This window comes from Mobula hypostoma, chromosome 2 (assembly GCF_963921235.1).
Source record: "Mobula hypostoma chromosome 2, sMobHyp1.1, whole genome shotgun sequence".
NCBI lineage: Eukaryota > Metazoa > Chordata > Chondrichthyes > Myliobatiformes > Myliobatidae > Mobula > Mobula hypostoma.
The window spans coordinates 238,235,490-238,248,586 of record NC_086098.1 but is presented as its reverse complement, the minus strand read 5'-3'; the positions used below and the strand labels follow the sequence as shown (position 1 = coordinate 238,248,586).

At 45.2% G+C, this 13,097-nt stretch overlaps 1 protein-coding gene across 2 annotated transcripts in view; it reads left to right on the top strand.

Moving 5' to 3' along the window:
* Positions 1-13,097, top strand: part of smg5 (SMG5 nonsense mediated mRNA decay factor) — a 78,305-nt gene that overhangs the window by 2,852 nt on the left and 62,356 nt on the right. For both annotated transcript variants that reach the window (XM_063041696.1, XM_063041697.1), the window contains exons 2-3: positions 5,665-5,763; positions 12,282-12,405. In XM_063041696.1, the coding sequence (XP_062897766.1) occupies positions 5,665-5,763; positions 12,282-12,405 (223 nt within the window). The remainder of the gene's footprint in view (positions 1-5,664; positions 5,764-12,281; positions 12,406-13,097) is intronic.

Genomic DNA, 13,097 nt, shown 5'->3' with positions numbered 1-13,097 from the left:
TGGCCGTGTATATGAGTTCAGTTGAATAACAATAAACTTCAACTGAATGATGTGCTGTGGGGGGGGGGGGGGGCTGCTCGCAAGTGTTTCCACACGTTCCGGCAGCAACAGAGCATGCACACAATGCTGAATCACACAAGTAACGGTGGAGGGACAGAGGGAGTGGGAAGGGATGGGGAGAGCAGGGTTGGGTGAAGGGATGTTTGATGGGCACTGGGACGGAGGAAACGTACCATGCTTTGCATGATTTTGGAGGGAGGTGTAGCGAAGGCAAGGAAACTCATCTGGAGGGAAAATAGCCACCTAGTCCTATGGAAGGATACAGTGAATCAGGGAGTGAGTGAGGAATTGGGTGCCACAGCGGTTACACTATTCCAGCTCGGGGTGTCGGAGTTCAGAGTTCAATTCCAACGTCCTCTGAAAGAGAGTTTGTATGTTTTTCCCATATGCGCTTTGGTTTCCTCCCACAGTTCCGGTTAGTAGGTTAATCTGTCATTGTAAATTGTCCCGCGATTAGGCTAGGGTTAAATCGGGGGTTGCTGTGCTCATTGGGGTGGAAGGTTCTGTCAACGCCGTATCTCCAAATAAAATAAATAAATGTTTGCTCCCTGAGGAAAGGAGGGAGGCACTGACTCACGCTCAAGTCGAGACTGTCTGTAGACTTCTAGTCCGTGCTGTTATCCTGTTGTGGGGAATATAGGGTTACCTTTTCCTATACTTGGATTGATTTTTGTGAAGACAGAATATTTAACAAAAAAGCTTTGTTACACACCTCATCTTTCAGTGAAATACATTGTTGTGTGGGATCAAATCCGCAAAGATTGTGCTGGGCAACCTGCAAGTGCCACTACTGTCAACATCGCATGACCACGACACACTGCCCTAACCCCTACGTCTTTGGAATGTGGAGCCAGAGTACCTGGAGGAAACCCATGTGGTGATGGAACGAACATACAGATTCCTTACCGGCAGCGGCAGGAATTCAATCCTGATTGTTGAACACTGGCCTGTGATAGTTTTACGCCAACCACTATGCTACCATGCCGTAGGTCTCTGATATATTGTAAGCCGCCGCCTTTTCTGGGGAATCTAGAAATGGGAGACTCTTGAGAAATGACGGGTGCCAATTTTAGATGGAGGCAGCAATAATCTCAGGTTTGAGAGTCTCTGAAAGCCTTTCTCCATCTTTGAGGAAAATTCTTTAATTATCTTGGATTCTGAAAATTGTTTTTGATTCAGTTGGTTCTTGTGTGTGTTGCTATGAATCTCAGGCATCTGCAGAATCTCTTGTGTTTTTTCTGGCTTCTGCCCCCTTTCTTTAGAGTCCTGATGAAGACTCCTGGCCTGAAACGTTGACAGTTTATTCCATAGATTCTTCCCCTCTCTCTTGTAAGCCACACATTACGTATTTGTTCCGGATTCTGTGTCGATGATTTGGGTAGATGGGGCTCATAGCCGTGGCTGGCCGCTCATTTAGGAGAAGGGAAATTCTCATCTGAAACCTCTGCTGCCTTGCAGCTGTACTCACTCAAGGAGAGGGTTTTGGGAGTAAACACCGAGGAAAAAATCCGGAGCAGGCCTACGTTGAGTTCAACCTGACCGGCAACTTCTGTACCACCGCTTAATGTAACAGAGAGAAGAGGATGTGGTATTCTTAGTTAGAAATCAGGCTTTCTTTTGGGAAACAGGAACTTTGTCTTCATAGTGATGTTCCAGGCATGTGCTGGTTTTATTATTCAATATGGCAGGGAAATCCCTGTGAGGTTTAGTGTTGGGTTGGATTTATTTGAAGGAAGATTAGTTTGCAGATTGAAATATTTGTGTTTTCTCCCTGCCTGTTCCTTTTACCAACACTGCTGTGCAACTGTTGTCTGTTCATCGGTGAACCCAATATCTGTTAACAGCCACAAACACAGAGCTGGAGAACCTCAGTAGGTCAGGCAGCATCTATGGAGGGAATTAAACAATTGACATTTCGTGCTGGGACCGGTCATCATACTGGAAAGGAAGGGGGCTGAAGACAGGATAAGATGATGGGAGGAGGGGAAGGGGTACAAGCTGGCAGGTGATAGGTGACATGAAGTAAGAAGCTGGGAGGTGTTAGGTGAAATGAAGTAAAAAAGCTGGGAGGTGATAGGTGGAAAGGTAAAGGGCAGAAGAAGGAGGAATCTAATAGGCAAGGAGAATGGTCCGTAGCAGAAAGGAAAGAGAAGAGAAAGGGACAACGGGGGAACCAGAATGGGGAATGGAAAAAGAGAGGTGTGGGGGGGGGGAATTACTGATAGATAAATTGATGTTCATGCTCTCAGGTTGCAGACTATCCAGAAAGAATGAGGAGTTGCTCCTACAACCTGAGAGTGTGTGGCATTCCACCATAGATGTGATCACGTAGGGGCCAAGTGCTTTTCCTGCTGTTTGCTGGCTGGTAATGAGCTGATGTCACTCCTCCACACCTCCCCGTGTCTCACTTTTCCTTCTCTTTCCACCAATCCCATCTCCTCAGCCAGCAGCTGAACTCTATTCATCCCTCCTGGCACATATTCCTGCAAGCAACAGAAAAGCTACACCTGCCCCTTTACATAGATTTTTTTTTCCCCCTCACTCCCTTCCCTCTTCTTCCCCACTCAGGCCTCTAACTTCTTCACCTCACCTGCCTATCACCTGGTGCTCCTCCTCTTTTTCCATGGTCCACTCTCCTCCTATTAGATTCCTTCTCTAGCCCTTTACCTTTCCCACCCACCTCGCTTCACCTATCACCTAACTAGTCCCCCTTCCACTTCCTTTTTATTCTGGTGTCTTACCGCTTTCCTTTCCTGTCCTGAAGTAGAGTCTTGGCCAGAAACATCGACTGTTTAGTGATTTCCCTAGATGCTGCCTGAACTGCTGAGTTTCTCCAGCATTTTGTGTGTGTTTCGCTGGACTTCCAGCATCTTGTGTTTATGAGCTTGTATTTCTGATTTCCTTCTTTGTTTACCAGAAGGAAAAGGGTGGACAATTGTCGGGCGCCTTCAGTGACCGGAGTGTTGCTTCACAGCCAGCGAAGTGTTGTTACAGTGATAGATAAATCCTTGGTTTTTATTTATTTAGAGCTACCGCATGGTAACAGGTCCTTTTGGCCCAATAAGCCTGTGGAGTCCAATTACACCCATGTAACCAATTTGTCTTACTTATATGTCTTTTGAATATGGAGCACCCGGTGGAAAACCACATGGTCACAGGGAGAGCACACAATCTCTTTACAGATTGTGCTGGTATTGAATGGAGAATGATTAAGACTGATGACCTCTGGGACCTTGATAGAGATCTTTGTATCTTCGTTAGCCTCCAACATGGTCCCACAAGTCACAGTCATACTTTATTAATCCCGGGGGAAATTGGTTTTCATTACAGTTGCACCATAAATAATAAATAGTAATAGAACCATAAATTGTTAAATAGTAATATGTGAATTATGCCAGGAAATTATGAAATAAGTCCAGGACCAGCCTTTTGGCTCAGGGTGTCTGACCCTCCAAGGGAGGAGTTGTAAAGTTTGATGGCCACAGGCAGGAATGACTTCCTATGACACTCAGTACTGCATCTCGGTGGAATGAGTCTCTGGCTGAATGTACTCCTGTGCCCACCCAGTACATTATGTAGTGGATGGGAGACATTGTCCGAGATGGCATGCAACTTGGACAGCATCCTCTTTTCAGACACCATCGTGAGAGAGTCCAGTTCCATCCCCACAACATCACTGGCCTTACGAATGAGTTTGTTGATCCTGTTGGTGTCTGCTACCCTCAGCCTGCTGCCCCAGCACACAACAGCAAACATGATCGCACTGGACACCACAGACTCGTAGAACTTCCATCAGTGACGGCAGTTATTGGAAAGATTCTTGGGAATGGGATCTACTCTTATGTGGAAGATCAAAGACTTATTAGGGATTGCCAGCATTGCTTTGTACAGGGAAGGTTATGTTTTATAAACTTGAAAGGCTTTGATGAGTCTATAACTCGTGCTGATCAGTATTTATGTATTTATTATTACTATTATTTTTTGTATTTGCACAGTTGTCTTTTTTGCATATTGGTTGCTTGTGAGTCCATGTGTAGTTTTTCATGGATCCTATTGTATTTCTACTGCGAATGCCTGTGAGAAAATGAATATCAGTGTTACATGGTGATTTACTCCCAATCAGGAAGGAGGCTACATCACATCCGCACCAGGACCACCAAACTCAAAAACAGTTACTTTCCCCAAGCCACAAGGCTGATCAACACTTCCACCATCACCACTGCTTTATCATTTCCTGTCAGTTACCTTCTGTGCAGACACTCCTGTGCCTTTATGGACAGACAATCTATGTATATACACTGTCTTATTTATTTATACTTACGTGTTCTTTATCTTTTGCTTTTGTGCTGCATCGGATTGGAGTAACAATTGTTTCCTTTGCCTTTACACTTATGTATAGGAAATGATATTAAACTATTTTGAACATATACTTTGATAATAAATTTTATTTTGAACTTGAACTTTTGAGGAAATTGGACAGATATGATTGAGGTTAGGACATTTACACCGACAGATGAACAGGCAGGGAATGGCTGGATATAGACCATGTGTAGGCAATAGATATTTAGTTCTCTTTGACATGTTCAGCACAGACATTGTGGGCTATAGGCCCGCCCCACCACACTTTGGGCTGATCACCAGGTCATTTCATTGGGTGCAGAATCTGGAGTAAAAACAAGCTACTGAAAGAACTCAGTAAATCAGGCAGCAGTAGTGACACCCGATTCAGTCTGAGGCCCCGTGTCATCACTTCACTGTAGTTCAGGAAGAATTATTGGTCCTGGTTCACCAGAGTGAATTCTCCACAATTTGAAAAAGGTGACATGGCAAATATTTCACCCCCTCAAGGGTAGTACAGTGTGTTCAACATCTGGAAAGTGGGATGCTGCACAGATTTCTACACAGAAAGCCAAATTGTATTCTGTGCTTGAGGCTCGTCTGGGACTTCAACTCTATATCGTTTCCACGGTCACCCTGATGCCCTCCATCCGAGTACTACCTTGAGATTCATTTTCTTGCAGACATTTACAGGGGAAAAAGGAAATACAGTAGAATTACAGTTTTTCGTAAAGCTCGTAAATGCAAGCAGGCTTCTTCCAGTGAGGGTGGGTGATACTGAAACTAGAGGTTAAGGGAGAAAGATTAAATATTTAAGGGGAACCATCGCTAGCAGTGGTGAGAGTGTGGAACGAACCGCCAGTGAAAATGGTGCATGCGGGTTCAATTTCAGCATTTGAAAAAGAAATTGGATAAGTACATGGATGGGAGGGGTGTGGAAGGCTTTGCTCCAGCTGTAGGTTGATGGGATTAGGCAGAGTAATAGTTCAGCACAGACCAGATGGATCGAAGAGCTGTTTTTGTGCTGTTCTATTACTCTATTGTATTACTTTTTCATCCTGTAAATGCCTGAAAAAAAAATTGACTCTCAAGGTAGTATATTGTAACGTAGTACTTTGATAGTAAATTTGGTTAGAACTTTCAACAGTTACTTTGAACTTGAACTTGTCACCCGGCTGTTGGTGGGAGTTTGCTGAGTACAAGTAGATCTACATTTTATTTTGTCGAAATAAACATTATTCTAAGCTGTTCTGACCTGTGTTGCAGGGCTGTGGTGGAAGCAGTTCATCGATTGGACGTGATTGTTAGCAACAAGATGGCGTACCGAGAGGTATTCAAACCCGAAAACATCAGTTTGAGGAACAGGTGAGTGTGGGTAGGAAGCAGTTGAGCCTTTGTGTCCAATCCAATGGCTTGTTTTACCAACCTCTTGACCCCATCGCCCCTGCTGGGGCATAGACTGCCAACAATAGCTCCTCAGAGTTCTCTGTCCTGCCCGAAGGTCGATCGACCCTGTGGCTTCTGCTTTCACCACACAACTTTATACATCTTCAAAATTCAAAGTAAATTTATTAGCAGACTGAATATACGTTGCCATATACAAAACCCTGAGATTCATTTTCTGGTGGGCATACTCAATAAATCCATAACGGAATTATAACCATAATGAAAGACTGTACCAACTTGGGCATTCAACCAGTGTGAAAAATACACAAACTGTGCAATATAAAGAGAAAAAAATAACAATATTCAAAAAATGAGATGGGGTCCCTGAAAGTAAATCCATAGGTAGTGGGAATATTTCAGTGATAAAGTGAAGTTGACTGATGTTATCCCCACTGGTTCAGGAGCCTGCTGATTGAGGCGTAATAACGATTCCTGATCCCGGTGGTGATGGGTGCTGCCTCCTGCTACAATGTTTCGCGTAGATGTGCTCAATGGTGGGGGAGGGGCTTTAACCCTGATGGTCTGGGCAGTATCCACTACTTTTTGTAGGATATTCCATTCAAGGACGTTGGTGTTTCCGTACCAGGCTGTGATGCAGCCAATCAATATACTCTGCACAACGCATCTGTAGCAGTTTGTCGAAGTTTTACATGTCATACTGAATCTTTGCTAACTCCGAAGGAAGTGGAGGCACTGCCATGCTTTCTTTGTAATTGCAGCTGCGTGCTGGGCCCAGGGCAGGTCCTCTGAAATGATAACACTCAGGAATTTACTCTTGCTGACCCTCTCCACCTCGATCCTCCAATGAGACTGGCTCCTGGATCACTGGCTTCCTGCTGAAGTCACTAATCAGCTCCTTGGTCTTGCTGGCATTGATTAAGAGATTGTTGTTATATCACCTCTCAGCCAGATTTTCAGTCCTCTTGTATGCAGGTTCCTCACCATTTTGGCCTACAACAGTAGTGTCTTTTAAGTAAAGATCCTTTCTGTCTCAGGGATGAGGTCTTTTGAGTTTCTGTAGCTGTGGGTTTTTACGGGATGGGGTTGCTAGCCACTTACCTGACCCTCCCTCCTTTCATGGTCAGGATTGGGACAATCCATGGTAGAGTTTGTTTCACTAATGCTTTCCATTAATGGAGGGTGGGGGCTGAGTGGTTGTTGGATGTTGTAGACACTGAGGCAGATGGTCTGTAAGAATTCTTGAATTGATTAGAAGTAGCAAAGAGTTTACAGAGTTAAGGAGCAGGTCTTGAGGTAGATGGTGAGATTGGCAGTGGATTATCAGTTTACTTTCTCAAATTGCTGAATCAGAATCAGGTTTAAAATATCTGACATATGTTGTGAAATTTGTTGTTTTGTGACAGCAGTACATTGCAATACACTTTGATTGTATCTTTTCAAGATGTGCCTGTGTGCGTCTGCGTGCCTGTGCATGCGTCGGTGATGATGAATTTTTCATGGCTTTTTCCAAGCCGCAGAGTGAGAGCGAGAGAGAGACTGTGTGACGGGCCTCTCCTCACACAGACATTTCCGCAGTATTTTCTCTTTGTTTTACGAGGTCGAGTTGCTGTCTCCACACTCAACCCGTGCCGGAAAGCGTACTTGGGGGCAGACCCGACCAGTTTCAAACCCGGGAACTTCTGCTCCTGGGTCCGGCACCGATGTCGTTACGCCACCAGCCAGCCCATCCATGTCATTCTCAATTGCCTAATTACCACCAGATCAGAAAAGAACCTGCCCGAGACACAGTGCTGTTTCAGCCCTGGAAAATGCACCATCTATATATTCGCTGTCCATCAAGTTAAAAAAAAGTGTTGAACCTTGTCTTCATAGACTTAGCCAAGGCCTTTGACGTGGTTAACAGAGGTTGACTCCAGATACTCCCCATCTGGGGCATGCATACATTTCTGGTCACCTCACTATCGGAAGGATGTTGAGGCTTGGGAGAGGCTGCAGAAGAGGTTTGCCAGGATGCCAGAGGGTATCTGCTGTCATGAGAGGCTGGACAAACTTGGGTTGTTTTCTCTGGAGCGGCAGAGGCTGAGGGGGAGATCTGACAGAGTAGACGGAATATCTGTTTCACGGGGTAGAAGTGTCTAATACCAGAGGGCATGCATTGAAGGTGAGAGGAGGTATGTTCAAAGGGGATGTGAGGGGTAAGTTTTTTTTCTCATGGATACCTGGAATATGCTGCATGGTATGGTGGTTGAGGCAAATATCTTAGAGGCTTTTAAGAGATGTTTAGATAGGCACATGAATGTGAGGAAGATGGACTTGTATGGACATGGTGTAGTGAGGAGGGATTAGTGTTTGGATATTTTTGATTTACTTTTTAGCTAATTTGGCACAACATGTGGGCTGAAGGGCCTGTTCTGTGCTGTATTGTTCTCTGGACAATCTTATTAAAGTTGGCCACGCAACTTTGCCAGTTTTACCTGCCTCTTCCACGACGATATGATGGCCATTTTCTCTCAAGTGGAGGAGCCTCAGCAATGGCATAAAGCAAATGTGTTTGCTGGCCTCTTTCACGTGTACATAACCACACGATCAGTGACCTTGAATACGGGCTGTACTTACAGAACAGACTTGATGGACCATTGTTTCATCTGCATCACCTAAAATACAAATCTAACACTGTTAAGAGTTACCGTTAAAGTACTCGACACAATGACTGCACTCTAATGGCCCGCATGGAGTCCAGTCTTGTTATTGACAGGTTCACAGAAGCCTCACGTCTGGTTGGCCTCACTATTCGTCTGGACAAAACAGTGGCCTTAGTTCAGCCTGCCCTTGGAGGCATCGCTATGTGCATTCCATCATTATTGAAGGCACAAAACTGAGAGTAGAAAAGGAATTTAAATACTTTGGCAGTGTCATCTCCAGTGAGGGTTCCTTGCAGAAAGAAATCGATGCCAGGATTTGTAAGGCCAGTCAGAGTCTGGGCCGCCTGTGATCATGTGTACTAAGCCAGCACAATATCCAGATGTCCACTGAGATCAATCTATATAAGGCTGTTGTCCTTACAGGCCTCCTGGGTGCTTGTGAAACGTGGACTGTATTCAAAAGGCAACTCAGACTGCCAGAGTGCTTCATGTGCAGCCCGAGATCCATTTGGGTATCCGCTGGCACGACCGTATCACAAACCTGGAAGTCTTCGATAGGGCAAAGAGTACCATTATAGAAACTGTGATCCTGAAAGCACAACTTTGTTGGGTTGGACACGTTATATGCATGGAGGACTCCTTACTCCCTAAGCAGCTGCTGTCTGGCCAGTTATCACGGGGAAGCAGAAACTGGTGGAGCCTAGTAAGAGACTGAACTCCAGGATTGTTTATAGTGGGCTTGCTCCCTGGCATCAGGAACATAGGGCAAGAGACAACTGGTTGGTGAGCCTTACAGCAACTTGGTAAATAGGCGTCACGTGAAGCTGCAGACTGCCCGACAGAAGAGGAAAGCAGCAGCAACATCCGTGCCTATGGAATCGGGACAACTCCCTCCTCTGCACTGTGAACGTCTATGCTGCTCAAGAATTGGCCTCTACAGTCACCTCCAAACACATTTGATGAGCTGCACAAAATTGAATATCGATATGTGTAACTAGGGGTGCCGTGCACAATCTGAATTTGATGGAGACAGCCGTGAAAATGCAGAGGAACATCTGGAGAAACTTCTGAAACGCCTGCTTCGCTGCTGCTGCTACTGTGCGATCAAGAATCTCCGGAGATGAAGGCCCCAAATCCTTGGCTTTGCGTGTCGCATGTTGCCGGGGTCGAAACGCTTGGCAGAGATGGTGCCTGGTGCATCGGTGTCGGAAAGCTAGTCAGAGGCTCGGAGTTTTCGGACGGACTCAGAGTCGGACTGTGGTCGGATGCTTCCGGGATGCTGCATTGGCAAGTTGGAGGCGCTGGAGGTTTACCGTCTGCGTGAGATGATGAGACTTTCGAGAGACTTTGAGATTTTTACTGTGTCATGGCCTGTTCTTATCAAATTATGGTATTGCTTTGCACTGTTGTAACTCTATGTTATAATTATGTGGTTTTTGTTTTTAAGTCGGTTTGTCATGTGTTTTCGTGATATTTTGGAAAAACATTTTTATCATTTCTTAATGCATGCATTACTAAATGACAATAAAAGGGGACTGCGTGTCCTCATAATCATCGTAAAATTGAAGGACAACCAGTACATTACAATACATAATAAAAACTATAATTACAACACGAAATGTATATTGAAAAATTAAATAAGTAGTGCTAAAAGAGGAAAAAATACTGTGGTAGTGTTCATGTGTCATTGTCCATTCAGAAATCTGGCGGAGGGAAGAAGCTGTTCCTGAAACAGGGTCCTGTACCTTCTCCTTGATGGTAGCAATGAGAAGAGGACATGTCCTGGGTGGATGATAGATGCTACCTTTTAGAGGCATTGCCTTTTGAAGGTGTTCTCAAGTCAGTCATACTTTATTGATCCCGGGGGAAATTGGTTTTTGTTACAGTTGCTCCATAAATAATAAATAGTAATAAAACCATAAATAGTTAAATAGTAATATGTAAATTGTGCCAGGAAATAAGTCCAGGACCAGCCTATTGGCTCAGGGTGTCCGACCCTCCAAGGGAGGAGTTGTAAAGTTTGATGGCCACAGGCAGGAATGACTTCCTATGACGCTCTGTGTTGCATCTCGGTGGAATGAGTCTCTGGCTGAATGTACTCCTGTGCCTACCCAGTACATTATGTAGTGGATGGGAGACGTTGTCCAAGATGGCATGCAACTTGGACAGCATCCTCTTTTCGGACACCACCGTGAGAGAGTCCAGTTCCATCCCCACAACATCACTGGCCTTACGAATGAGTTTGTTGATTCTGTTGGTATCTGCTACCCTCAGCCTGCTGCCCCAGCACACAACAGCAAACATGATAGCACTGGCCGCCACAGACTCGTAGAACATCCTCAGCATTGTCCGACGGATGTTAAAGGATCTGTTTCCGTGCTGTAATGCTCTACAACCCTCCACAGCACAGTAACAGGTCCTTCCAGCTCAAGGAGCCCACACTTACACCCATGTAACCAATTAACCTACTAACCCGCATGTCTTAATGCTGGTGAGGCTACCGCCTATAATGGAGCTGGCTGAGTTCACAACTTTCTTCAGCTTTTTCCTGATCCTATGCAATGATGCAACCAGTTAGAATGCACTCCACGGTCCATCTGTAGAAATTTGTGAGTGTCTTTGGTGACATACCAAGTCTCCTGAAACTCCCAATGAAATATAGCCACTATCATGCCTCCTTTGTAATTGCATCAGTTTGTTGGGCCCGGGATAGCTCCTCAGAGATGTTGACACCCAGGAACTTGAAACTGCTCACCCTTTTCACTTCTGATCCCTTGATCAACGCTGGTGTGTGTCCCTTGACTTACTGTTCCTGAAGTCCACAATCAATTCCTTGGTCTTATTGTTGAGTGCAATGTTGTTGCGACACCACTCTCAACCAGCTGATCTAGCTCACTCCTGTTGTATGCCTCCTTGTCACCGCCGCACTGGGAGTTGAAATTCTGATGGAGGTGGAGGAGTTACTAAAAAGGCTCAGCGTGGTGGTGTAGCAGGTAGCTTAATGCTCTTACAGCACCAGTGTCCCACGTTCAATTCTCACTGCTGTCCATAAGGAGTTTGTATGTTCTCCCTGTGACTGCATGGGTTTCCTCCCACTTTCTAAAGACCTGCGGGTTAGTAGGTTAATTGGTTACGTGGGTGTAAGCGTGGGCTCTGAGCTGGAAGGACCTGTTAACTGTGCTGTAGAGAGTTGTAGAGCATTACGGCACAGAAACAGGTCCTTCAGCCCACCTAGTCTGTGCTGAACTGTAATTCTGCCTAGTCCCATTGACCAACACCTGGACCACAGCCCTCCATACCCTTCTGATCCAAGTACTTAACCCAGACATCTCTTAAATGTTGCAATGAATGTTTTATCTCCAAAAAAAAACAGAGTTGTTGTCCAGAGCATCCCGCGAAGCAGAATTGTCAGTACTGATCTCTCCCCACGTACCCAGCATCCCCCAGTGCTGGCTTGCTCTTGTTATTTTGGCTCTTGCAGTCCATACTCAGGAGATGCGACAGTTTTCTGCCCAAGGCTGCACCAGAGAACTTGCCATTTAGTTCTCTATCTCATGGTTGTTTTGTCCTCTTGGCTTGTGAATGTAAGGCGAAGTGGGTCAGAGGTACAGGCGCTGAGAGTGAGTGCTGTTGGTATAGGTTTATTGTCACATCTACCAAACTTTAAAAAAACTGTCTTGTATACTGCTTATACAGATCAAATCATTACATGGGGCTTTGAGGTAAAACAATAATGAAGAGTAAAGTGTATCTATAAAGATGTAGTGCATTAGGCCATTTGGCCCATCTATCCTGTGCTGCTGACAAAGCCGTGTTTGTGTTCTGTGCCCACAGGTTGAGGGAGCTCTGCGTGAAGCTCATGTTTCTGCATCCGGCAGAGTACGGCCGCAAGGCGGAGGAACTGCTGTGGAGGAAGGTTTACTACGAAGTCATCCAGCTTGTCAAAACCAACAAGAAGGTAGTTCTGATTTCACTCCGTCCACCGCAGAGGGCAGCGTCTCCCGGTAGCCATCCATTTAAATTCCCATTCTGACATTTTCGTCCATGGCCTCTGCTACTGCCATGAAGAACGGGGTTGGAGGAGCACACCTCAAAGGGCCTGTACTGTGCTGTAGTATTCTACGTCATAAAAGCTGAGGGGGCTGGCCCTCAGCCTGTGCAGCTGATACCATAATCTTGCCTCCTGTTGCAATTCTTGCCCTTGAAGCAGTTAACCAATTCAAAGGTTCTTGCCGAATGCACTTCTGCTGGCCTATCAGCTAGCTGATCCCAAATCACAACAACTTGCTGTGTCAGAATAAATAATTTTCTTCTCCTTTCTGGGTATTTAGATTCTGTTTCAAACTGTGTTTATCAACTGTGTTTAAACCACCGTGACTTTGAGCACCTACTAAATCTCCCCATAACCTTATTAGGAAGAGTGCCTCAGATTCCTGAGCTTTCACTCATCTGTTGGAACTGTTTATTTAACTCTATATCAAGCAGTTTTTCAAAGTCCTGATATCTTTAGTTCAAATTCATTGTCGTAGAAATTGTGGGCAGCACAGTAGTGTAGTGGCTAGCATAACAATATTACAGTGTCAGTGACGCGGGTTCAGTTTCTGCTGCTGTCTGTAAGAAGTTTGTACATTCTCCCCGTGACTGTGTGGG